At 51.5% G+C, this 24,509-nt stretch overlaps 1 protein-coding gene and 1 non-coding gene across 4 annotated transcripts in view; one reads left to right on the top strand and one right to left on the bottom strand.

Moving 5' to 3' along the window:
• Window positions 1-9,567, bottom strand: part of FLI1 (Fli-1 proto-oncogene, ETS transcription factor) — a 122,756-nt gene extending 113,189 nt beyond the window's left edge. Inside the window, exons 1-2 of one of the 3 annotated variants that reach the window (XM_038535664.1) lie at window positions 9,331-9,567; window positions 7,977-8,056 (exon numbers count right to left, since the gene is read on the bottom strand). In XM_038535664.1, the coding sequence (XP_038391592.1) occupies window positions 7,977-8,015 (39 nt within the window). In that variant the 5' untranslated portion in view covers window positions 8,016-8,056; window positions 9,331-9,567. Of the gene's footprint in view, window positions 1-553; window positions 924-7,976; window positions 8,057-9,330 lie in introns of those variants that run through there. The other 2 variants (XM_038535662.1, XM_038535665.1) reach the window with 2 other exon arrangements.
• On the top strand, window positions 575-22,733 carry LOC111095785. Its single transcript, XR_005359055.1, has 2 exons — window positions 575-2,241; window positions 21,204-22,733. It is a non-coding gene; the product is annotated as a WAS/WASL-interacting protein family member 1-like (transcript).
• Window positions 22,734-24,509: the final 1,776 nt, after the last annotated feature.

The following is a 24,509-nucleotide window of genomic DNA, read 5'->3' on the forward strand; positions in this document are numbered from 1 at the left end:
CCGCCTGCAACCCAGCCGCCTGCCCGCCCAGGGCCCTCCCCGCGGGGCCCCGAGCTGCTGGCGGCTGCAGCTCCCGCCCCCGGCTCGCCGTCGGCCTCGGGCAGGAGGAAGCCGGCCGCCCGGCCAGTGCCCAGCGCCGGGGCCAAGGCGCCCAGCCCGCCCGGCGGGAGCGGCGGCCCGGAGGTCTGCGGCCCCCGGCTTGGATCCGCCCCCGAGGTCCCCGGTGCTAGCGCGACCCCCGCCCGCAGCCCGGCCCGCTGCGCGTAGGGGGGGGACCGGGCGCGGCTTGGGGCGAGGGGTGCGGGGGGTGGAGGCTGGAGGGGGGGTGGGTGCAGGGGGTGGGGGGATCGCTGTCTGCCGGGCGCCCGGAGGGTCGCCCCCGCGCGTGAGGCTCGCCCCCGGGGCGCGGGAGGAGCCGGCGCGAAGCCGGGGCGCGGAAGGGAGGGCGAGGGCCACGTCTTCCGGGACCCCGCGCCCCGCGCCCCGCGCCCCGCGCCGAGCCCGCCGCCCCGGCCGGCCCCGCCGCTCCCGCGCCCGCCGCCGCATCGCTTACCTTAATAGTCCCGTCCATTTGGCCAAGTCTGCAGCCGAGCCCCCCAATATTCCACACATTGACCCGGTTACAGCCTGACCTCGCAGCCCCTTCGGATTAGCCCGGCGCGGCCTCCCTGGCGCCCGGGGCCCTCCCTGCGTGCCCCCCACGAGCGCCCTGCCCTCGCTCCCCTGTGCACGTTTGTTGTTGTAGCGGAGCGAAAAAGAGACAGTTAACCGGATGAAACTTTTTTTTAGCTAATTTTGGGAAGTGACTTCACTTTGCGAATCGGGGAGGAAGTCCTATCTCTCTCTCTCTCTCTCTCTCTCTCTCTCTCTCTCTGTCTCGCGCTCTCCTCTCCTCTCCCCTCTGCTCTCCCTCGTCTTCCCTCCCCCCACACCCCCTCTTCCTCCCCTCTGCTGGTCCTGCTTTTCGCATCACACACACACACTATATAAATACACCCGGAGATGCCCAGATACATTCATGCGCGGCGCACACAGGATACTTGCTCCTGGGAGATAAGGGCGAGCTGGGAACAATGCCGGCGTCCACGCCCGGCGCCCGCGCCCTGATTCCCGCAGTCTGCACCCACCCGCCCCCAACACCTTCCCCCAAAGTCCAAAACCAAGCGCCTTTGGCCTCCTTCCTTTTCCCGGGGCCGTTGGCCGAAGGTGGCCCTCCTGACTCATTCACTTTCCGTTTCTTCCCACAGATACGTTCATTAATGCTTTTTCCAGCCGGAGGCAAACTTATTGGGGGTGGGGTGGGGTGTTGGGGGGGGGGAGAGTTTACTCGGGCTGGGGATAACCTGGAGCCTACAGCCCTGGAAGATCTCGACTCAGACCGAAGCAAACCAACCATTAAAAAAAAAAAAAAAAAAAGAAAGAAAGAAAGAAAGAAAAAAGAAAAGCATCCAATGGGAGTTTTTCCACCGGGGCCCTCGGCTGCCGACGCGGACTCGGGGCGGTTTCGGAAGGACCCCGCCGTCGGGGGCGCGGACCCGGCTCCCCGCGCATTGTTAGCAGCAGGGCGCCCCCGGGGCAGCGCGTCCCGGCCCTTCGCTCCTGGAGAGCTCCCGGCGCCCGCCCAGGGCCGGGACCCGCGGCACCCCGGGCCACCTACCCGCGCCGACTAGGGGCAGACCCCAGGCGCTTTACCTGGACCAGACGGCCCGGGTCCCGGCGCCCGGCCAGAGCCCCCCCAGGCAGCGCTACTCAGCGCCCCAAGAAACCGCAGCACGTCGCCTCCACACTGGTCAGCAGGTCTCCAGGGCGCAGCACGCAAGATCGCCGCACAGACTCAGACTGCGCCCCCACCGTGAGCCCCCGGGGTCAGTGCTCGGGACCATCACCCCCACCCAGCCGGGAGGCCAGCCTGGCCGGCCCCCGCCACCCGGAGACCTCCCCGCGGCCCCCCTGCAGCGCCGCCGCCGATCGCCCGGGCTGGGGCAGCCTCCGGAGTCCGGGCTCAGCGAGGGGACCCCCCCCACCACCACCACACCTCCGGGCGCTCTCGGCCTGACTCCCTTCTCCCCAACCTCCAAAACAGGTTACCTTGTCCACGCTCTCCAGACCACGCTTTGGACTTTTTCAGTTTTATTTAAGAGTCCACCCGGGGAAGGAGGAAAAAAAAAATCCAGAGGAGATCCGAATCAATTGGAAAGGAAAAAAAAAAATTCAAAAGGGTGTCCACAGCAGCGAAAAAAGGTGACTTATTAATTCTTTATTTCTTCTGGAGCGATTGAGCCAGAAAGCTAGCTCGCCTCCCTCCCGCCCGCCCCCCACCCCCCTCTCGAAATTAGTCTCATCAATTCAGCTCCAATTTTGGGTTCGAATACAGACGCGGGTCTGAACGTGACCAGACCTGGAGTGGCGGGTGTAGCCTGCCAGCAATTGAGACTCGGTGTGCTTATGGGGGAGTGGGGTGGGGGTGGGGTGGGGGGTGGGATGGGGGCCGGGCCGACCCCCCCCCACCTCCTGTCTGCTTCTCAATCCAGGGGTCTGCTCCGGGGCTCCCCTGGGACCGCACATCTGGTTACCGCTAGCGGGGTCAGTCCCCCCCTTTGCCTGGGGCCACCAGTTCTGGAGTTCAATTAAAAGAAATCAGGCTTAACCCTTTCCTCCCCGCGGCCGGCCGCCTGCCCTCTCACTCTTCCCTTCAGCTTTTCCACATGCTTTCCAGAGAGGAAAGAGGTTAAAGGGAAAGGAAGAATGAATTACATCCTTTCAAACCCCAAATTGTTTCCTTTTCAGCCCAGACTCTGCCGACCTTCAAACGACAACAGGGCTTTCAGGAGGGTGCGGGGAGACCGCTTCCCACCCGGACCTGGCCAGAAACCCGGCACCCCCAGCCACATTGCCCCTCTTTCAGGCAGAAGGGATTCCAACTTCACCACCGGGAGGCCCCCTTCCTGGTCCTGGGCAAACACTGAGGTTGTTAATGGCCACCCCACACCAGTGCTCCACTCCCCCTTCCTTGCACGACCCTCCTAGTGCTTGAGAAGGCACCTCTGCAGCAACAAACATTGGCTAGGTTTCTCTTCCCAACTCCTATGAGGCCTGGCAAAGAGCGTATTATTATCTTCACTGCACTGGTCAGTACGGCCACCCCCACACCCCGAGCACCCCCAAACTCCTTTTTGCAGGCGCTGCCTCTCCCATTGCGAGTTGCTCAATGTGAAACTACATTAAAATGAGCACTTGCCGTCCTGTGTTAGCTGTGGGACTCAATAGCACTCTCTGTTTCTCCCTGGGAAACCAAAGCTATGACAGTTTCGTAACTTTGAAGATGGGGAGGGGGGAGAGGCTGGCATTGGCATGACTGTCACCCCTTCGTGACTCACTGACTGGCACTGGCGCCATGCCTTTTGCTATTTACCAGCCCCACCATGAGGAGCTCCTGTCCACTCACATGGCCCTCCACCCAGAAAGAAGGACCCACCCCCCACCCCAACTGGGAACCGCAGCTCTCAGAGGGATTCGAGACTCCCTCCACCCCATCCTGACCGGCTGGTGGGCAAGTTTGCCCCACTTATGTAACTTTGGGTTTGACGCTCAACTCCTGCTGCTGCTTCTATTTTAAATCCCGAAGGGGGAAAAAGCCCTAACCAAACACAACAGTAAACAAGTCTGCCCTGTTTCATGTGGTTACCACCAGACATCTGGAAAGATGGTTTGATCCTGGCAGCTCACATTGTTTTCACGAGCAGCCAAAGAGAATATTTTGAATGTTTGCATTGAGACAAATTGATAGAGAGCCTGTGGTAAGGCCCGCTGCAAATGAAAACTGTCTTTGAGTTGGGGAGGTGGAACAGCTCCCCTTCTCTCTCCCTCCCCTTTCTCTCTCCCCTCTCCCCCTCTTCCTTCTCCCTTCTCCTAGCTTAGCTGGGGACTGGTTACCCCAGCCCACACACTGGCACACACCCTCTTTCCTGGCTCACTAGAGACTGTCCGCCCGCCTTTCCCAGACTGGGCAGGGCTGGGGACCAGGGAGCCGGTGCCTGCGGCCACCGGTGCTCCTTCCACCAGCCGGGACTGGCTGTCAAGTCAGGGAGCGCTGGCAGCCCGCGGGGGGGCCGGGCCAGCATTTAAAACAAAAGTTACTTAGGTGGGTAGGGAGGGAACCCAACTGATGACCCATTTGTAGGGTCCCCTACAGACAGAAAGCACGTCCACGTCCAGACAGAAAGCGACTGTTTGGGAGACATTCGTCTGTCGAGCATCTTCGCTGGGACTTGGGTGGGACGACTGGCCTCGCACCGTCCGCACTTGACAGTATTTTCAAAGCCGCGGAAGTCCTGCTTCCCCCCGGGAGGGGAGCGGCTGGGTGAAACGTGTCTTGGCTCGCTCAATGTCAGCCCTTTTGACCCGGTCAAGACTTTCCAGGCGCGACTTCCTGGGCTGCTTTGGTCTCGGCCCAGGTTGGGGGTGGGAGGGCGCGACGCTCGGAGCCCAGGCCGCGGGGTGCCTCCTCGGATCCCGGGACTCCGACACTGGGAACCCCGAAGGATGCCCGGCCTGGCGGAGCGTCCCGGGCGGATCCTTCCATCCCTCCCCACCGCCCCCCCAACCCGGGTCCAGCGCGGGCAGTGCAGGCAGTGCAGGGGGGGGGGGAAGAGAGTAGGGGGGAGGGGGCGCGGAGGGGGGGCGGGGGAGGGACGGGCGAGCGAGCGCCAAAATCCCAGACTGCACAACTTCGGCTTCAAGTGTCTGGCCCCTCGCTCGAGGCCATAATTAATTTGAGATTTATTTTTATTGGAGAACTCGAGTCTCGTCTGACCTTAGCCAAACAAGGCTGCTCGAGCCGCCCCTGGATGCGCTTGAATGCCGGGGAATATTTCTGCAGGAAGGCTCTGCAGGCGCGCCTGCTTTGAATTTGTTTCTCAGACTTCATCTACTCACAGATTGAAGGAAGATTTAGAGCCTCTGCTCGCCCTGCCCGCTCCCCACGCTCGCTCCCGCCTCTGCGCTGAGCGGGTTCAGGGCGCTACGTGGGAGGCCGCGGCGGCGGGAGGCCGGGGGCCGCGGGCCCGGCTGGGGGAGGGTCCGTGCGCCCCGAGGGTCCCCAGACCACGCGGCGTCGACGGGGAGATCCCGAGGGAGCCCGGGGCCGGCCAGAGAGCGCAGGCGGACGAGAGGTGGAGACCAGCCAGGTGCTGGGACTCTCACCCAGGGCGGCGGCGCCTGGACCCGCGGCCCGGGGTAGGGGTGGGGGCAGGCGGGGGAGGGAGAGTTTCAGCCTCTCCCCTCTCCGTCCGCCCGGCCTCCCGGCGCCCCAAACGGCATTTATTCCGAGTACAGACCTGCGTCCTTGAAGCGCCGCTGCAGGACCTGCCGGCCAGATGCTGCCCCTGGGCCGTGTCGCTGCGCACATTCTAGGGCCATAAGCCTCCTTTGGTCTGGTGTGTGGGGTGGAGGGGTGTCTCGCCCCGGTTCAGCACGGGCTGAAGGCAGGCCAGGTGGTGAAGGAGCGAGGAGAGGTCTGGAAAGTGAAGGACCCCGCCGGGCGGGGTGGGGCACGCGCGTGGCCTCCCGCCTTGCGCCTTGCGCTCCTCCTCGCTCTGGGGGCCAGGATGGCTCCGCGGGGTCTCCCGCGTCCTCCGCCCCATATCTGCCAGCTGACCGTCCAGGTCGGAAGGCTCACTGAGAAAACGGCTCCTGGGGTTTGAATTCCTGCTCTGCACGTCCCAGCTCCGTGGCCTCAAACGAGTTCCCTGACCTCTCTGTGCCTCAGTGTCCTCACCCGTACCTTGGGGTTGTAATGGGGACCTAACCCTCCCAGGGCTGTCGCAAACCTGAGCACGAATCTGCCATTATTAATAGTATCGTGGCTCCGCCCCTTACCAGCTGCTAACCTGTCAAGGCCTCAGTTTCTCATCTGCAAAATGGATCACCTCCTAGGGTTGTTAGTAATATTAAGTGAGTCAGCACAAATGCGATGCTCAGAACAGGGCCTGGCAGGGGCGAGGGCGACCTGAATTCAAGTCGCCACCACTATTCACCCGCTGCGCCGTCCCTGTCTTGGAGTCACCCGGGTTCCCTCTGGCCCTTTCCCTTGCTCCTTCCAGCCTCGCCCCGCCCTCAGCGCCCTCCTGCGGGCACCTCCCCGAGGCCCCTGCGGGTTCTCAGAACCCAGGTCGCGGCCGCGTGCAGTGGGCACCCTTGGCGGCTTGGGCCGCTCGGCTGGCTGCAGGCTCCGGGCCTGGGCGCCTGGGCCCGCGGGGTGTTCGTCTACAGCCTCGGAGCCGGGTTCCCGACGCGCCGCGGCAGGGGCTTGGCAGCCGGGGACTGTTTGCGCCCCTCTGGCAAATGGTCGATGTAGGGAGCCGGAGGAACAGACCCAAGATTGTCCCCGCTACGCAGACCTTTCGCCGCCATCAATGCACCCCTTTGTGCAACAATACAAACTTTGTGGCTGCTGAAAAATCCCTTTTTTCCCCCTTGAAAAGAGCTCCTGCGGCGAGCGGCTCCTTTGGCCGCGGGCAGCTCCTAGACTGCTCGCTCCCCTCGCCCTCCTGCCCACTCCGGGCGCTCCGCTCTCCAGGGCCGGCCCGCTCTGCCCCCGACCCTCGGCCTGGGTGGGTCTCCCGGGCTCCCACGTGCCCCTCTGGGGCTCGCCATCCCCGAGGTTTGGGGTCCCCGGGTGGGTGCAGACCTCAGGGGGGGGGTGGGGGGGCCGCGGTGGGAGGGATACTGCAGCTCCCCGCGCGGGGCCACTTGCAGCCTCGGGGGCAGAGCTGGAAGCGAGAGCGCCCTTGGCTTCAGGTCCTGGGACTGGCGGGGGTGGGAGGGGCCCCGGCCTAACCTCCCGGGAAAACTGGGCTCCACGAACCCCAGCGCGCCTTCGTCCCCCAGTCCTGGCCGCCGTCCGGCCGTCCATCCACTGATTGTCGCCGATACACTGATTCACTTATTGTTCATTGATTCACTGCAGATGGAACCCTTCGTACTCGCCGGGGCTCCAGGACCCGGGCTCCCAAAGTGGCTATAAAACTCCTTTAGACCTCGGGAGGGGGTGGGGGGGGGGTGCCACCTTGTGTCAACAAATTTCCCTTTAGAGAAATGGGAGGAGGGCTGCACGCCAAAGCGGCGCTTCCGGAGGGTCGCACCCCACGGAGGCGGCCACGTGCGGGCACACGGTGCCCCCCACCCGGGGCTGCGGTCGCCGACGCAGGGGGAGCTCCGCGCGGGCACCGGGGGCGGGGTTTGGGGCGGGGGCGGGGCGGGGGCGGGGCCGGGACCCGACCCGTTGGTTTGCAGCGGCTCGGCGCGCCCTTCCTCCTCCCGCTGCAGAGGCTCGAGGCTCGGAGCCGCCGCGCTCCCGGGGCTACCCGGAAGGAGGGAGGTCGCGCCGGGTCCCTACCCCGGGCACCCCCAGCCCCGCCCCCTGGGGTTGCTTTTCATTTGAACGTGTAACCCAGATGTCCCGGCCCCGGCTTGTTTACATTCTTGGGAACTGTTGTGAGTGAAGAACACGTCCGATCCGTCGGCAGAGATCGCGCTCTGCGCTCGGGAGGGGCGGGTGGGGCCAGGGAAGGTGGGCCTGAGGACGCACGGGGCCTGGAAGCGGTGGGAGAAGCGCGGGGCGTGCTCACACCCGCGCACACCCGCGCACACCCGCGCACACCCGCGCACAGGCCCCCACCCTGAGACCCGCCGTGCGCCAGCGGCGCGAGCGCAGGGCCCCTGGAGTCCCACCCTGGCGCGCGGTCCCGGGCCTGGCGTCTGGGCGCCCTGCCCACCTTCAGTCTCCCAAACGGTCCTCCTCAACCAAGGATGCCCGAGGGTCTGCGTGCCACCCTCCTACGACCCATCGGGAGCGCCCCAGGCTCCGGACACGCCCGCGGACCCTCCACGTCCTTTCCCCCGGGGAGGGCCCGTAGGCCCCGATGGCAGAGGGGGCTGGGGGTCATTACCTGTTTAAAGGCGCTGTCATGTCTTACCTTGACGTAAGACGATGTGTCGGGGACTGTCTGAAACATCCTCGGTTGGTGAGGAAGGTCGGGAAGGCCGCGAAACCAACCTGGGTAGGAGAAACCTCAGTGACCCGACGGTACCTCCCCACACCGGTGAGCCGGTGGGGGGTCGGGGTGGGGGTTGGTGATGAAGGAGAAATTCAAAGGGAGAAGACTCGGGGAGTTGCGAGGCTGGGCTCCGCCTGGGTCTGCAAGGAGGATCCGAATGGTTTAGGTGCTGGACACCCGCCCTGCGCCTCTGCCTCCAGACCGCAGGCTAGGAGATGGTGAAGGTTGAGAGCCAGCTCACGTCATTGGGTCTCCTTCCCACAGACCTGCAACCCTCCCCTCTCCACAGGGGGAGACACCCATTTCCCCCAGGCCGGGGTAGTTTCACACCTGCGGACACTGGGGTCGTCGCAGCCAGAAGAGAGAACGCTGCCCCTGCCGGCTGCCGGGATAGAGGTAGGTCTCCCCTGGGAGGCAGCCCCAGGCCCCAGGCCCCAGGCCCCAGGGAACAGATATTTTGCAGCTCAGGCTCTCAGGACACAGATCTGCCTGGCTCTTCTGCTACCCCTGGAACCCACCAGTGTCCAGCTGCCCCCCCTCTTCCCTGCTGGTGGACTGCCTGGGGAAGAAGACTGGCTGAAGGTTCTGGAGATCTAGGGAGGCCCTTTCCCTCAGCCCCTGCTTCTTCAAGAAAATAGTTTTATGGCAGAGACAAAGACAATGAATGACGCAGTCTCATTTCGAGTGGCAGAGGAGATGGTGTCTGAAGTCTGAATATTTGGGCTGGCGGGTGCAAAAACCACCCTAGGACGCCAGGTGCCTCTGCGTGAGCCTCTCCCTGCCCTGCCAAGTCTGGCGGCTGTCTCTCCCCTCTTCCCTTCCTTCTTTTTAAACCATCTTTAACGTGGCAGCGTGCAGCTTCTCCGGCAGCCAATGTGTTTCTGATAAAGCACTTTTCTCCCCACTAACAAATTCCAGCTTTTTGGCTCCTGAAGCCACAACACACATCCACGAGTTCAGGGACCAGGTATGCTCCTTTGGGCTCCTAGATTCCTGTGCCCTGCCTCTATCCCCAGGTCCTTGCTGAGACTGTCCCCCATTTTCTTTGAAAGTTGGAGTGCACTTTGCCAGGAAAGTGAGAGAGAGAGGATAAAAGAAAAAAAAAAAAGGAGAGAAAAGAAAGCTCCAGGGGGAGAATGAGAGAAAGAAAGAGCCCCAGAAAGCATTTCCCGGCTGCAACTGGAACAGGCAGCCCGGCAGGGGAGAGAAAGGCGCTGCCACCACCCTGCATTCCCCCAGAGGTTCCCCACGCTCGCTCGGCTCGCGCGCTCACCTTAGACACCCTTTCCTGCTCAGCCAGCAGGAGCTGGCTCCAGGATCTTGGAGCACTGGGTGCTAATTCTCTGTGCCCGGAGCCCCCGATCCGATCCGTGAAGCCGAATTAAACCTGCTGGCTGCCCAGAGTCCGAGTGTGCCTTTCTTTGCAGCGCGCATCCAGACAGCCAGCCTCAGTCCCTGCAGGAGCTGGGGGGCTGTAGAAACCACTCGTTGGTCTGCGCGCCCTGCAGCTTTCCTCCGTGACGCCTCTCTTCATCCCACTCCCCCTTCCTCTCTCTTTTCCCGTCTTTTAATTTGATTTCCGTTTTCTTATCAATATTTCAACTGCCGTCTGATGAATTGTTCTAATAGACAGCCACCCATCTGCCCCTAGCTGCTTTTCCAGAAACCTCACGGTGTTGCTGGGAAATGTCAAGGAACCCAGGGAACCACACACGTATCGCAAATGGGAAGCCAAGAGGAGACACTGAGACCCAGGCCTTCTTTTATTTGATGAGGTTTACATGATTGCCATGCAAATAATTATTTCTCAGACTTAAACACTGTGACAGAAGTCCTCATTGATTTTGCAAGTCCTTAGGTTCATCTTACTTAAAGGTGACTTTTTCCCTTATTTGGACTTTCCTTGGCATACATCCTTTTCGGACCCATGTTTTCTAGGCAGCATCTCTAAGAGCAAGGGGATTTGCAAAGGTCAGAGAAGCGGCCCTGTCATGGAATTTCAATTTTAAAACACATTTAACAACACCCTCATTCAGAGTCCTTTCTGGGTCCTCGAGTTTGTGTTTTGTTTTGTTTTAAATTTTGGAATCCTGGCTCATTTCTTCAATGCAAGACCTAGTCTCGAATGGGGCTCAGATTTCTGTGAACGTGCCCACATTTGCTGTTTTAGTTGCCCAATCCTAGGGCTGTTCTGCACATAACAGCAGGGCCTTGCCTTGCCTTGCGGATGAGCTGCCTGTGTGCTCTCTCCCTGGCTGGCGGGTGGTTTTCACACCCTTGACTTCCCTGCTCCCAAGTCTCCTGTAACCAGGGCTGCTCACCAGGCCCCTGTCCAGAGCCCTCGAGTGTGTTGGGTTGGGTTGGGGGGGAAGTGGGGGTGACAGGTAAGGGTAGAGAATGTGTCAGTTCATCAGAACAAAACCACAGCTGTGTTACCTCTGAGAATTCATTGCCTCAATTTCTTTTTTTGAAAAGATTTTATTTATTTATTATTCATGAGAGACAGAGAGAGAGAGAGAGAGAGGCAGAAACACAGGCAGAGGGAGAAGCAGGCTCCCTGTGGGGGGCCCGACGTGGTACTTGATCCCGGGACTCCAGGATCACGCCCTGGGCCCAAGACAAGCGCTAAACCGCTGAGCCACCAGGGGATCCCCATTGCCTCAGTTTCTCATGCTTCCCCCTCCTGGTCCTTCCTTTTTGGGTACCCAGACCCCTGACTGCTTTGGTTCTGGACACTTAGAAAATTAATGTGGTACCTGTTCCCTCTTCTCCGCCTCCCCTACTCCCGACCCCTCAACCGGCTCTGGAAATTTCTGAGCAAAAGCAATTGCTAGGATTCCATTTCTGGGGAAAGCACACTTATCACCCAGATCTCCCCACGTGGGGGGTATGAAGACTGGCGGCGGGGTTATTCATTATTTCCTTCTCAACAATATCCCGATTTTTCTCTCCGTCCCTCCCCCAAAGCTCAACATATTGAAACATTTTGCTGCTTAATAAGAGCAGCCGGGAGAGCTCGGAGGTGAAAGGCCAGCCTGGGACCGTGACTGGGGCTGCCTGGGCTCGGGGCTGCCGGCCAGGCGCCCCCGCCTAGCGCATTCCTGACCACTGCTTAGGAAAACAAGGCAGCTTGGGGAGGGGTGGGGTCTGAAGTACAGGAGCCAGTGCCCCCTTGGTTTTGTTCCTGGGACTGGGGAGAGATCGTCTTCCCTCCCAAAGGGAACACACGCTATTCCAAACAACCACAAATAAAACAGACGGTGCCCCTCTGTCGGGCAATACATCCTACCCACATGTCATGCTTTTCAAAAGAGAAGTTCTGGGACACCTGGGTGGGTCTGCCTTTGGCTCAGGGTGTGATCCCGGGGTCCTGGGATGAGTCCTGCATCAGGCTCCCCGCAGGGAGCCTACTTCTCCCTCTGCCGCTCTCATGAATAAATAAAATCTTAAAAAAAAAAAAAGAGGGGTTCTTTCCAGGATAGTTGGAGATTTGAAATTGTTTTCTTTTCACCCCCCTGTCTCTTTTCTCTTCTTGAAGGGGACTTCTAGGAGATCGCTCTGAGTACCTGCTTCTGATTTCAAACCCTTTCTTCTGTTTCAGAGTTATCACATCCTTATTTGCAGACCTATCTACCCAAGATTTGCCTCCCTTCATTAGAGTGTCAGCTCCCTGAAGGCAGGTGTTGAGGTTGTTTTGCCCACTGCTGGACACCCAGTGTCCATACAGATAGACACGTAGCGGTGTGCGACAATTATTTAACTCCGCCTCTTCTTTCTGAACAATGAGGAAGGAGGGGACTATGATACTAAACCAAGCCATCATGTTGTTACTAAGGGAAAACTGACAGGAACATTTCACCTGCAGGTACTAATTCATTTTCTGCTTTGCAGGGTTGGAGGAAATCAGTGCTCACCTATAGGTTTCCTTTTTACATAAATAGTTTAACTGGGGATCAAGAGATCATCCCCTTCCCCAAGCACCGTGGGTGTGGTCGGCTGATGGAGGGGTCCTCTGCTAGTTTTGTACCAAACTCTTCAGTGTCTGTGCACACATATGCATGTATGCCTCCTTATTTCTTCCTCTTCCTGTAATTTTAAGACCCAGAAGGGGTATTCACGCCAAGGATCATGCACATAATAAAATCTTGGTGGTCCTGGAAAAAGCAGAGGAGCTGAGAATGCAGTGAGGCCCGATCTGGACTCCCTTTCAGCTAGGGTCTCAGGGCTGGACGTGTTTGTGTGCACACGAGGGCACTGGGAGGCTTGTGGATGCCCACCCAGGGAGTGCCTACAGCCCTAACCACCGTGTCTGGGAGCAGGGGTGGGATGGGATTAGGACCCAGGCTCTCTCATCCTCTAGAAGGATATTAGCCAACTCCCTTTGTCACCTGGAGCCTTCAATTTGCCAGGAGAAAATTGCTGAAATTGGTAACAGCTGCCATAAGGAGGAGCCTAAGAGAGGAGAGAATGAAGGGGACGGGGCAGGAAGACTCATTAAAGCCAGCTTATCCTTCTAACTGCTTCCAAAGGAGAAGGGGAGGGGGCTTTCTTACTCTAGGGTATTGCTCCCTTGCCAGCCTGTACCAGGCTGCTTCCTCGGGCCATAGATTTGCAATCCAGAGCCTGGTCATTAGCACGTGACTCAGGTGTTGAGTTGAGGAGAGCTGGAGATTGGAATCCAAGCAAGGCTCCCAGTGGGGAAGACTGGGTCCTTATCTGGGTGGTGCCACCACGGGTTCTATGATTCCCAAGCAAGACCATTAGGGCCCAGCTTCCTTATCCAGCTAATGAGAGAGCTACAGTTAGATCATCCTGAGATGCCTTCTGACAAGCATATGCCATAATTCTGTGAGAGTATGGAACCTGGGAAAGGATGTGGATCAATGGAAAATTAATGTTCTAGAGTTAGGAACTTTGGGTTCCGGTTTTAGTTCTGCTCCTGGTGAGTAGTGTTATGAGCTGAACTGTGTCCCCCTGATGCTAAAGCCCTACCCAACAGTAATTCAGAACATTAATGCATCATGTGAAGAGGCCTTTAAAGAGGTAAATAAGGTGAAATGGGGTGGGGGGGGGGGCTTAATCCAGTAGGACTGGTGTCCTTATAAGAACAGGAGAGTAGTATACAGGAGTGTGGGCGCCCAGAAGACAGACCACGTGTGGGCACAGTGAGGCTACCAACTGCAAGCCAAAGAGAGAGGCCTCGGGAGCGAGCACACCAGCTGGGACCTCGATCTTGGATTTCTCATTTCTAGAGCAGCAAGAAAATAAATTTCTGTTGTTTAAGCCACTAATACTTTGGTATTTATTTTGGCAGCCCTAGCAAACTAATACAACTGGGAAATAGTGTTTTGCTGTGATTTGGTTTCCTCAAGTGAGTAAAAGACTTGACAATGCTGAAACACTTGATTTAACTTTTCTGGAACCCTCTGGGATGATCAAGATCTATTCGTTGCACATCCACAATATTTTTCGCCCTGTGTAGCCTTGTGTATAAAGCAGTCTTCTGGTCTTTCCACCCCAAGTAAAGACTTAAATCACATTGAGTTTCAACGTCCTCTACATTTCCTATCCCTTTTGCTTTTAATGACAGGAAGGAAGGAAGTTGCTTCCTGCTCTTCCAACAAGCAATTTCAGATTTTAAAGGGTAGCCAACAAGATGTCACGCTCCTTATCTCTCATTATTTGTGTCCTCTTGTAGCCCTTGACAGGCTGCAAACCTAGACTGAGCTCCTGGAAATTACAAGGAGAGAAGAAGTGGGAAATCTGCTCAGGGAGATAAGTCCAGGAAATGGAAGCAGTGAGTAGAACAGGGTCCATGAGAAGAGATGTCAGACTGGGGCACTTTGGGTTCTGACGTGTGTGAGCGGGCTGGTCCTTTGATTCCCATCACATACCAACACACACACACACACACACACACACACACACACTCATTCATGCATATTCTTGATGTAGCAGAGGCTCTTAGGATGCAGGAGCATGGGGTTCAAACTAAGGAGCATTCAGAGCAAGGATGGAGAACTGCTGGATGGAGAGATCTGTGATCTGAGCAGGTGCATGAGAAAGGGCCTCTCCTAAGCTAACAGATTCATCCCTCACCTCCACCTGCAGATCAAACATATGTAAAGTTTCCTTGGACTGGGGCGCCTGGGTGGCTCAGTTGGCTAAGTGTCTGACTCTTGATTTCAGCTCTGGTTATGCTCTCAGGATCCTGGGATCAAGTCCTGTGCTTAGTATGGAGTCTGCTTGGGATTCTCTCCCTCCCTCTGCCCCTCTCCACTCCTCACCCCACTACCCCACTCAAGTGCTCTCTCTTTCTGAAGGAAAAAAAAAATCCCAGGACTGTGGATGAAGAGGTAAGGTTACTGGAGAATGAATAAGACTGAGCATTAAGGCAAAGAGGAGCTCTTAAGACCAAAGATTTTTATATACATTATATTCTTTCCTTCAACTCCCTTAGCTAGTTTTTCTCTTCCTTAAGTTATCTTTTCATGAATATCAATTAATTAATTTTGTTAGATAATCCCTGAGCCCCGTTCCGGCTTAAATTTTAGTAATTTTAAAGAGCATATTACTAGTCTCATCTACGGTTATATATTTTTTTAGGTTATTGGGAGACATTGTTCTTCCTTGCTCCTGTTTAAAAGTGAGAAGAAAAAAACCTAGACAGAAGTCGAAGTTGGCCAATGCCAATCCTTCATAAATAATTCCAGTATGGTTCCAAGTTGGGTGATGCTTTTTCTGGTAGAATGGAATCATTCATTCACGTATTCATTCATTCATTCATTCATTCATTTGCCGGGGGCAGGAGGGTGGGTCTTGGGAAGGACCTGAGTAACATCACTTTGCTATCTCTGAGAAGGCAAAGGTTCGCAAAGACTATGTTATCCATCACGTTCAAAGCTGCCTGTACAACCACCGCGGTGTTGGGGGCAATGAGTCCGGGATCTTAAAGGATTCAAAACATAATTGTGTGGAGTGGGACGACAGTGTGTCTGCTTCAGCTTTGAGGTGGAGGATGATGGTATTCGCTGAAAACAAAATAACTCTTTGGGTTGCTGTTGAGAAAAATGCCACAGAAGTAAAAGTACGCTTACTCTGGCTACCAAGGACACCGCAGCGTGTTATATGGAGTGTAGATGCTTTATTCATTGCCCCCTGCCTGCCTTCATAGCCTCAATTTTAAAAAGAAAAAAGGGGGAAAAAAAAAACTGGACAAAAGTTGGGGCGGGGCCAATGCCAATTAGCTTCCACACAAAGGTCTTTGGGGTATATTTTTTAAATGGAGGTGGTAGTTGCAGGGTGAGGTGTGGGCCATGTTTGAATGAGGACGGATACCAGTAATACCCCTAAGGATAGTTTTTTTTGAGAATTGAGATGCTTTTGACCAAGTGCTTCCAGCCTCTAGATGGAAGAGATGCTGTGTCCATACTGGTCTGATGAGATACTGGTCTGAGGTGTCATTATTATTTTTATTTTGGTGACTCTCAACTTTGATAGACGGGCGCAGTGGGGTCCTAGAGAGAGCTTGGTCTCTCACTATTACTTCAATGCACGTCATAGCTGAACATAAAACAATGTCCCCCACTTAACACAACAAACACTGGGGACTCACGGCCTTGTGAGTTCCTCTCAGGGAACCTGCTTTCCCTAGATAAGAGATCAAAAGTGGAGGGAGGGTGTGTTTTCATTTTCTCGGTACACGTTTTCACATCAGACTTTGTGAAGGAAGGTGTCTCCTAGGTTTTTGGCTGGGGGCAAGTGGAACATAGGTCTGTCCCGAATCTTCCTTTCTCTTTTTAAAAGATCAGCTCCGTGAGTGCCACGAGGGACGAGCAGAGGATTGGACTGTGAGGTTCTCATTGCTTCAGCGTGATTGGTAATGTGGGGACAACAGGAAAAGGAATTATGTTCCCCACTCTGTGAGGCCTACTTGCTGCTTCTGGGGGTGATGGCTTTGGTTCTATTGAAAAAAAAAAAAAAAGACTAGTAGGGGAGGGAGGGGTGGAATGAAGTGGATCTTGAAGAAATAGTTAAGAAGTGTGTAATGCCCCTTCCAATCCTTATCACTCTTCCCTCCAAATTCTGACCCCAGAAGGGGCCGGCCTGTGTGGCGACCGGAGCATGCCTGACTTTCAGATGGAACCGTCAGTCCCTTCTCTGACTCAGCTAGCCACTGAGCTAGCTAGCTGTCTTGTGCTTCTGAGATCTCTGTCCTTTTCATTCTGCTAGGCCTTGTATAGAAGTGGCACCAGCAGTGCAAAAGCAGTTCTCACTGGAAATTTCTTGGGTCAGCTGAGACCAGAGTCCAATGGGTACCACGTCTTCAGCTACTAGCTTGGGGAACCAGCTACCCCAATCTTTTTTTTTTTTTTTTTTTTTTTTTTTTTTTTTTACTGCACCCCTAGATGATTCTCTTTATTTAGGCCTTCCTGGGGCGAGAACATCACTCATGGTCAAACTTGAGCAAGCTGTCTGAAATGGTTTTCTCGCAAGGGCCGACAAGGGCAGATGGTCAGATGTTTCAGTTGGGGAGGCTTTTCGATTTGGAAGCAAACTGAATTTTGGCTTCCATCTCTAGAGAAGAAACTGGTCATGGCTGTGAGGCCCAGAACCCTGAGCGATGATAAGCATTTGCAATCTTGAGCGCTTATCTCCTGCTGTATCTGGCCTTCTTGCATTTATAAAGTAAATCGGGAAATCTCACCACAACAGGCTTTCCTGTGAGGAGGCTGGCATTTCCTGCCTGCCCCACTGGGGACAGGGATGGAGGGAACACACTGCTAATGTCAGGTTTCCTCATTTCAGCCTCGCAGCTGCTGCTGCTGCTGCTGTGGGGAGCGGGGGGCAGGGGGAAGATCAGACAGGGTGTGGGTTAGGGCGAAGGAGGTCATTGGGTTTTTTTTTTTTTTTGATACACTTTTCATACAGCTTTCTGACACCTAAACCTAGAGCAGAAACCACCCGTTGTTGCTTGTTTGAACACACGTACACAAGTACACCTTCTGCATATGCCTGTTGCGTGGATGCTCAGCTGACCTGCTGTGATGAAAGCGATACTCTCTGGACCAACTACCATTAAACCGGTTATATTAAAATTAAAACTATGTTCCATTTCGATGCAGCAGGGGAGCATTCCTGTAGGCTCCACAGTGTCACCTTTGAAACATTCCATAAACAAATAATGCTTTTGTAAAGAGGCGCCTCTCCCCGCCTCTTGCATTTATCGTTAGGGTGAATTTTATTCCATTTTTCATACATGTGCTGTTGAAAAGATTGCTTGTGCTAATGAAAAATTTCTCATATTGCTTCTGTCAAAGAAAGATAGGACTGTGTGTAGAAAGCTCCATCTCGTTCTGCTATTATAACATTTGTATAACGTATTTCATGTGGTGCTTACAGTCACATGTGATTGGACGGACCCTAGGGAAATCCATGCTCAATTTCCAGATGAAGAAACAGAATCTGAAACAGAAATCATTTCTTTTTTCATGGCAACATTTAAATGTGTTATTTCATCAAGCAACGTGATTACTGTTATCGCCATCGTTTCCATGGTGAAACTGAATCATGTATGAGAAACCTGAATCTGTCAAGAATCATCTCATGTATTATCTAAGTAACATGTTTTAGACATTATCTATGATTATATAAATAATTGGTCAAACTTTGCAGGGGGAGCCATGGGGCCTGGCTAGGACTCAAGTCTTTGCACTTCTAATCCTCTATTTCCCTGTTGAGTTTCTATCAGTATGGCTCCTGAAATTTCTATCTCCTTTCAGTGATGGTGGGGTTGCTCCACATCAGTCCCAATTCCCTGATTTTTAATGACTCACTTCTCTCTTCTTCTATGTTTATATATGTTTTAAAGACTTATTTCTTTGAGAGAGAGAGAGAAAGAGCATGAGCAGTGGGGAGGGGAAGAGGGAGAGAGAGAGAGGTAGAAGCAGGCTCCCCAAAGAGCAGGGAGCCCAATGTGAGGCTTGATTCAGGGCTCGATCACATGATCCTGGGATCATGATGTGACTTGAAGGCAGGTATTTAACCTTGCTGAGCCCTAGGTACCCCCTCCTTCCATGTTGAAAACACCTAGTGTTACTTTCTATTTCCCTTTCTTTCATCCCAGGAGGAAGGCTTGCAAAGATAGGAGAGATAGTTCGTGCCTATGCACCCCACTTTCCTAATGTTACTATATTACAGAACCATGGTACCATTATCAAAACCTAGCATTAGAGGACGCCTGGGTGGCTCAGTGGTTGAGCATCTGCTTTCCGTTCAAGTCGTGATCCCAGAGGTATGGCATTGAGTACCTGACAGGGAGCCTGTTTCTCCCTCTGCCTGTGTCTCTGCCTTTCTCTCTGTGTCTCTCAAGAATAAATAAATAAATAAAATCTGAAGAAAATTTTCTATAAAAAAACGAGAAAACTTAGCATTAGTACAATACTCTTAACTAAACTTCAGACTATTCATACATCCTTGGTTTTCCTGCAATATCCTTATTCTGTTCCAGGGTCCAGTCCAGACCCTATGATGTGTTTTATTGTCAGGGGTCCCTAGCCTCTTCCCATCTGCAGTAGTTCTTTGGTCTTTACTTCCATTGCATGACTTTGACATTTTTGAAGAGCATTGGTAAGGCATGATGTAGGCTGCCTCTCAATTTGGGTTTATCTGAAGTCTTACCATGATTAAATAGAGTTATGTGTTTTGGGGGATAATACCATTGAGGTGACATGCCTTCTACAGCGTGTCATCCTGGAGGGTCCATGACATTGATGCCTTATTACTGGCAATGTTGTCCTTGAGCACTGCTCGAAGTGGTGTTGGCCCTGTTACGCCACTACAATGTTACCATTTTTTTCTTTTCACAGTTAACTAGAATTTGATGGTGGGGAAGATATTTGTCATTAACAAGTATATTCTTTGATGAATACTTCGAGATCATGCAAATATCTTATTTTTCCTTACCCTTTTGCTCATTAATTTAGGGTGGAATTCACCCTAAGCAGTAATTACTGTGGTGTTCTAATGGTGATTGCACTCATCCCTTCTACATTTATTAATTGGAATTCTTTTTTAAAAAATAGTTGTTCCTTCGCCTTTCTCTCTCTCTTCCTCCCTCCCTCCCTCTCTTCTTCCTCCTTCCCTCTCTGTTACTTTCTTTCTCCTTTCTTTAATTAGTATGAACTCACATATATTTATTTTATTATTTGAATTGCCATCTATTACTATAATTTATTTTGTAGCTCAAATTTCAACTGGTTTGACCTGGGCCATTGGGAGCTCTTTCAAGTTGACTTCCATATCCTTTTTGCCATACCCACCTGGTCTGAATTTTTTCCTTTAGCATCTCCTTACTTTCAGGCACCACACAATGCTTCAGGATTATCTTGTTGTTTTCCCCACCCCAGCCCTGGAATTATCTGCTTCCCCAAGGATCCCCAGTTCCTTGGATTGACAATGTATTTAGAAACCAAGATTAGAGGATTAGTTGCTCTATTTGCTACTGGGGGCTACAGCTTCTAGTCCCTCTCAGCAGACAAAACAAGGGAATATACACACATATCCATATTTCTTTATCTATCTGTGCCCTAGTCCGCTAGTGCTGTCATAATGGAATAGCACAGAAAGGGTGGCTTAACACAGAAATTTCTTACAGTTCTGGAAGCTGCAAGTACAGGATTAAGATGTTGACTGGGTTGGTTTCTTCTGAGGCTTCTCTCCCTGGGTGGCAGGTGTCCATGGCCTCACACAGCCATGGTCTCTCTTTCTCTCTCTTTTCCTATAAGAATACAGTCATCTTATATGAAGGCCCCATCCTTATGATTCATTTAACTTCAGTTACCTTCTTAAAGGCCCTTTCTCCAAATACAGTCACATTCCGGGTTACAACTTCAACATATGAATTATATGGTCCATAACAATCTGTTTCTATATTTTACTCTGAGTTAATGCCATTACCTCCAATGCCAACCCAATGCCACAGGGTTCATCCCGGAATTTCCTCTTTGCTTATTTATAATCTCTGTCTCCAACAATGAGAAATGTGGCACTTATTATCTACAGGATATTTACTGATTTGTTCAACCATAGTGTACCTACAAAGCCCTTCGGAATTCCTAATCCATACCCTTGGGAGAAACAGATTCACCCAACTAAAATGTAGTGGTTTGCTTCTCTTTATATATGGTTCTTTTTATTTTTAGCTTTACAGTATTTGGTCAACACACTGTTTCCCAAAGTTACTAGGTCCCCTTTCTTACTCAACCTTTTGGTATAGTTATATCAACCATTTTAATGCAGTTATGTTCAATTGTCATGGTCTGAATTCCACCTGGGGTTCTCCTGAAACTGGGGTTGAGTTTTTAAATTTACATACTGTAAAATTCACTCTTTGTGGCATATAGTTCTATGATTCTGAGAGATGTATCACATCACCACCCCCAAATTCTCTTGTCCTGCCCTTCCTTATACCCCCAATCCCTGACAAGCACTGGGATTTGCTTTCCATCCCCAGAGTCTTGCCTGTTTCATAATCTCATATAAGTGGAATCACACAATATGTAACCTTTAGGTCTGGCTTCCTTCACTTGGCAAAGTGTATTTAAGATTTATTCATGTTGGTGTATGACCTAGTAGTGTGTTCCTTTTTGTGGCTGAGTAGTATTCCATTGTTGGTAGTACTCATTGTATGGATGTGCCATGTTTTAGTGATCCATTCACCTACTGAAAGACATCTAGGCCATTTCCAATTTTTGGTGACTATGAATAAAGCTATAAATATTTGTGTACAAGGTTTTGGTTGTATGTAAGTTTTCAGTTTGCTTGGGTGAATATATAGGAGTGGGATTTTTGGTCTTTATAGTAAATGAACATCTAGCTTATAAGAAACTGCCAAACTCTTCTCCCAAGTGGTTGTGCCACTTGCATTCTTATCAGTAAGTTAGAGAGCTCCCCTTGCTTTTAATACTTCTGAGCACATGAGCACTTGGTGTAATGTGCACTTCCCTGATAACTAACCATTTTGAATATCTTTCCATGTGTGTGCTTGCATATACATCTGCCTTGATGCAGTGTTGTTTCAAGCCTTTTGTCTAGGATTTTATTGTTTAGTTCTTACTAATTTTTTTGTTGTTGTTGTTGTTTAAGGAGGCTCCACCCAGCATGGACCCAATGTGGGGCCCGTACCCACGGCCCTGAGACCAAGACCTGAAGTGAGACCAAGAGTTGGCCGCTTAACCAACTGTGCCATCCAGGTGCCCCTTATTCTTGTTGAGTTTTGGGAGTTCTTCATATATTCTGGAAACACATCTGTTGTCACATTTATCTTTGGAAATATTTTTTTCCATTTTGTGTCTTGTCTTCTGATTCTCTTAACCGTGTCTTTCTCTGAGCAAAAGTTTTAAATTTTGATAAAGTCTAGTTTATATTTTTTCTTTTATGAGTCTTGCTTTGGCTGTCATATCTAAAAACTCTTTACCATACCTAAAGTCAAGCAGGTATTCGCCTATGTTATCTTTTAGACCTTGGATAGCCTTGAACTTTACATTTCAGCCTCTGACGTATTTTGAAATAATTTTTGTATAAGATGTGCAATATTTGTAATGGTTCATTATTTAATTACTTAATATTTTACATACAAACATCTAACTGTTCCAGAGTTGTTTGTTGAAAAGACTATCTTTTCTTTATTGAATTTCGTTTGTACCTGTCTCAAAAATCAGTTGACTATATTTGTGTGTTTATGAGTTCTCTATTCTGTTCTATTGATCTATATGTCAATACCATATTGCCTTGACTATGGTAGCTTTGTACTGAGTCTGGAAATCATAGTGTGAATGGGTAACGTGAGTCCTGTGACTTTGTTCTTTTGCAGGTTTGTTCCGGCGACTCTAGTACCTTTGTCTTTCCAAATAAATTTTAGAATCACCTTGTTGAACTCCATAAGACTACTGGGGTTATGTTGGGGATTGTGATGAACCTATAGTAAAACAGAGGGAACTGACATTTTAACAATATCAAGAAACGTGAAATTTGCAAGTATTTTCTAAGGAATTTATATGACATTGGTGTTCATTGCTCCATCTGACCTGATTGTACTATTTTTGCTCAACTTTGTCACTAGTGGCTAAGATTAGCCACAAATATCAGTATTTAACATTACATAAATGCTTCAGTACTGAAACATATAAACATAAATATACCCTTGATTATTAAGGGATTAGGCTAATAATTCTCCAAAAAATCATGCAATGCTATACATACACAAAGACTTACTTGTGCCTATAGTTTTATTATATTTGCAATTAAAAAGAAACTTTCTTTTTTTAACTACTGGAAAACTCCTTGAAAAGACCAAATATGTAGAAATTTGAGTACCTATTAAGGGCTCAGAAATTTGATTGACTAACAGAGCTGTCAAGAATGATTTCACAATTACAATTAGATTTCCACCACTAACCGTACTATGAAGCAATATAGTGTAGCGGGTAAGATTCCAGCTTTGGGTCAAATAGACCTAGGTTTGTGTAATGGCTCCTCATTAACAAAGAGTTCTAATATGTCAAAAAGTCCTAATAAATACCAACTTATTTTTTGTATTAAAGTACTCAGCACAATGTCTGGAACTTGATTCCCAATAAATACTGACTATACTAATAAATGGCTTTTTATCTTAAATGTTTCAAATATTTTTTATTATCACTGATGAAATTTGGTTACACCAAACTCTAAAGAATTCAGAAGCTACAGATCCTAAAGTGTACCTATTCTGGGGGCACCTGGCTGGCTCAGTCAGAAGGGCATGTGACTCTAGATCTTGGGGTCATGAGTTCAAACCCCACAGGGGGTGTAGAGATTACTTAAATAAATAAAGCTTTTTAAAAAAGTATATCTATTCTGAAATGTAGTAACATCTCCAGAAAAACTTCAAATAAAAAAATACCTGAATTATTTCCATTGAAATCAGTCTACATACAAGGGATAAATTCATAAATTGTTTTTCAGGGCAGCCCGGGTGGCTCAGTGGTTTAGCGCCGCCTTCAGCCCAGGGCCTGATCCTGGAGACCTGGGATTGAGTCCCACATCGGGTTCCCTGCATGGAGCCTGCTTCTCCCTCTGCCTCTCTCTGTGTCTCTCATGAATAAATAAATAAAATCTTTTAAAAAATTGTTTTTTAGAAAAATTGAAAGTATCAGTGACTGATTTTTAAACAGAACCAGGCAGCCTGATAGTCTAGAATATTCTTTTTCCTTTTTAAAGATTTTATTTATTTATTTATGTGTGTGTGTGTGTGTGAGAGAGAGAGAGAGAGAGAGCATGCATAAGCAGCAGAGAGGGGTCAAGGGAGAAGCAGACTCCCCGCTGAGCAGGGAGCCCAATGTGGGGCGCGATCCCAGGACCCTGAGATCATGACCTGAGCCGAAGGCAGACACTTCACCAAGTGAGCAAGTCAGGTGCCCCAATCTATAATATTCTTGAACTAATTTCAAGGTAAGAAGGCTCTCTTCAGTTTGTAGGCACACACACCTACCTGCACCTTGTGGTGGGTTGAAAAGTGAGACACATTTGGCTTTAGGAATTCATCTGGTTCAGTTTATAAACAATCCTGTACAGTTACTTAAAAAAAAAAAATCCTCTACTCTCTCACTGTTTCTGCATGACTGTAGGAGAAGCTGCCTCTATCATGCTCCTAATTTTCATCATTTAGGTAGATGAGCATACAGACCCGGGTGATATTTGATCAGAAGCAGCCACAGAAAAGACCCTATGCAAGGTGTTGGCAAAAGAGGTCCCCATCACCACCTCCAGAGGACCATGTCCTACTTCTAGATCCTACTTTTAGATCCATGATCGGTCACAGTTTCTGGAAACTGAGGACAAAGGGAAGCGGTTTCCAATCCGATTTTTCCATTTGGTTCAGGAGCAAGGATTGGGCCACCCCACCTGATTCTCAGCCCAGACAGTTGTGCACGACTTGACCCTATTGAGCCAGTTTTTCAGGAAGTTCAGGACAGCTCCTCAAAAGCCACAGAGCAACAGCCACCAGTGGGGACCGAGACACAGATTCACCAGGAGTTCAGGAAAGGCGATGGGCCATCGGAGCCCTAGAGGATTTGTCCAGGTGCTCCCGGGCTGGGAGCTCAGGGACCTGGAAGACGCATAGCACCCTGGGCTCTCCATGGTGGGTGACTTCGAGTCTCTCTTCTCCGATTCCATTTCCTGCCTCTAACGGCCACAGCTTGATCGTTGAGACTTAGCCACCCGTGACTGTGGAGGGAAATAGAGGGAAAATTGAGCTGCTGCCTGCATCTCCTCCTCTGGCACCAGGGGCTGGGCCCGAGGTAACTGAACCCCAGCCAGAGCTCGTCACTCACTGTCACCCTTTGTGTTAATACCATTCGGTGAGGATTTGGGACAGAGATTCTGAATCTTGCAGAATCTTGCAGGAGAGCT

The sequence above is a fragment of the Canis lupus genome, chromosome 5 (assembly GCF_011100685.1).
Source record: "Canis lupus familiaris isolate Mischka breed German Shepherd chromosome 5, alternate assembly UU_Cfam_GSD_1.0, whole genome shotgun sequence".
NCBI classification, from domain to species: domain Eukaryota; kingdom Metazoa; phylum Chordata; class Mammalia; order Carnivora; family Canidae; genus Canis; species Canis lupus.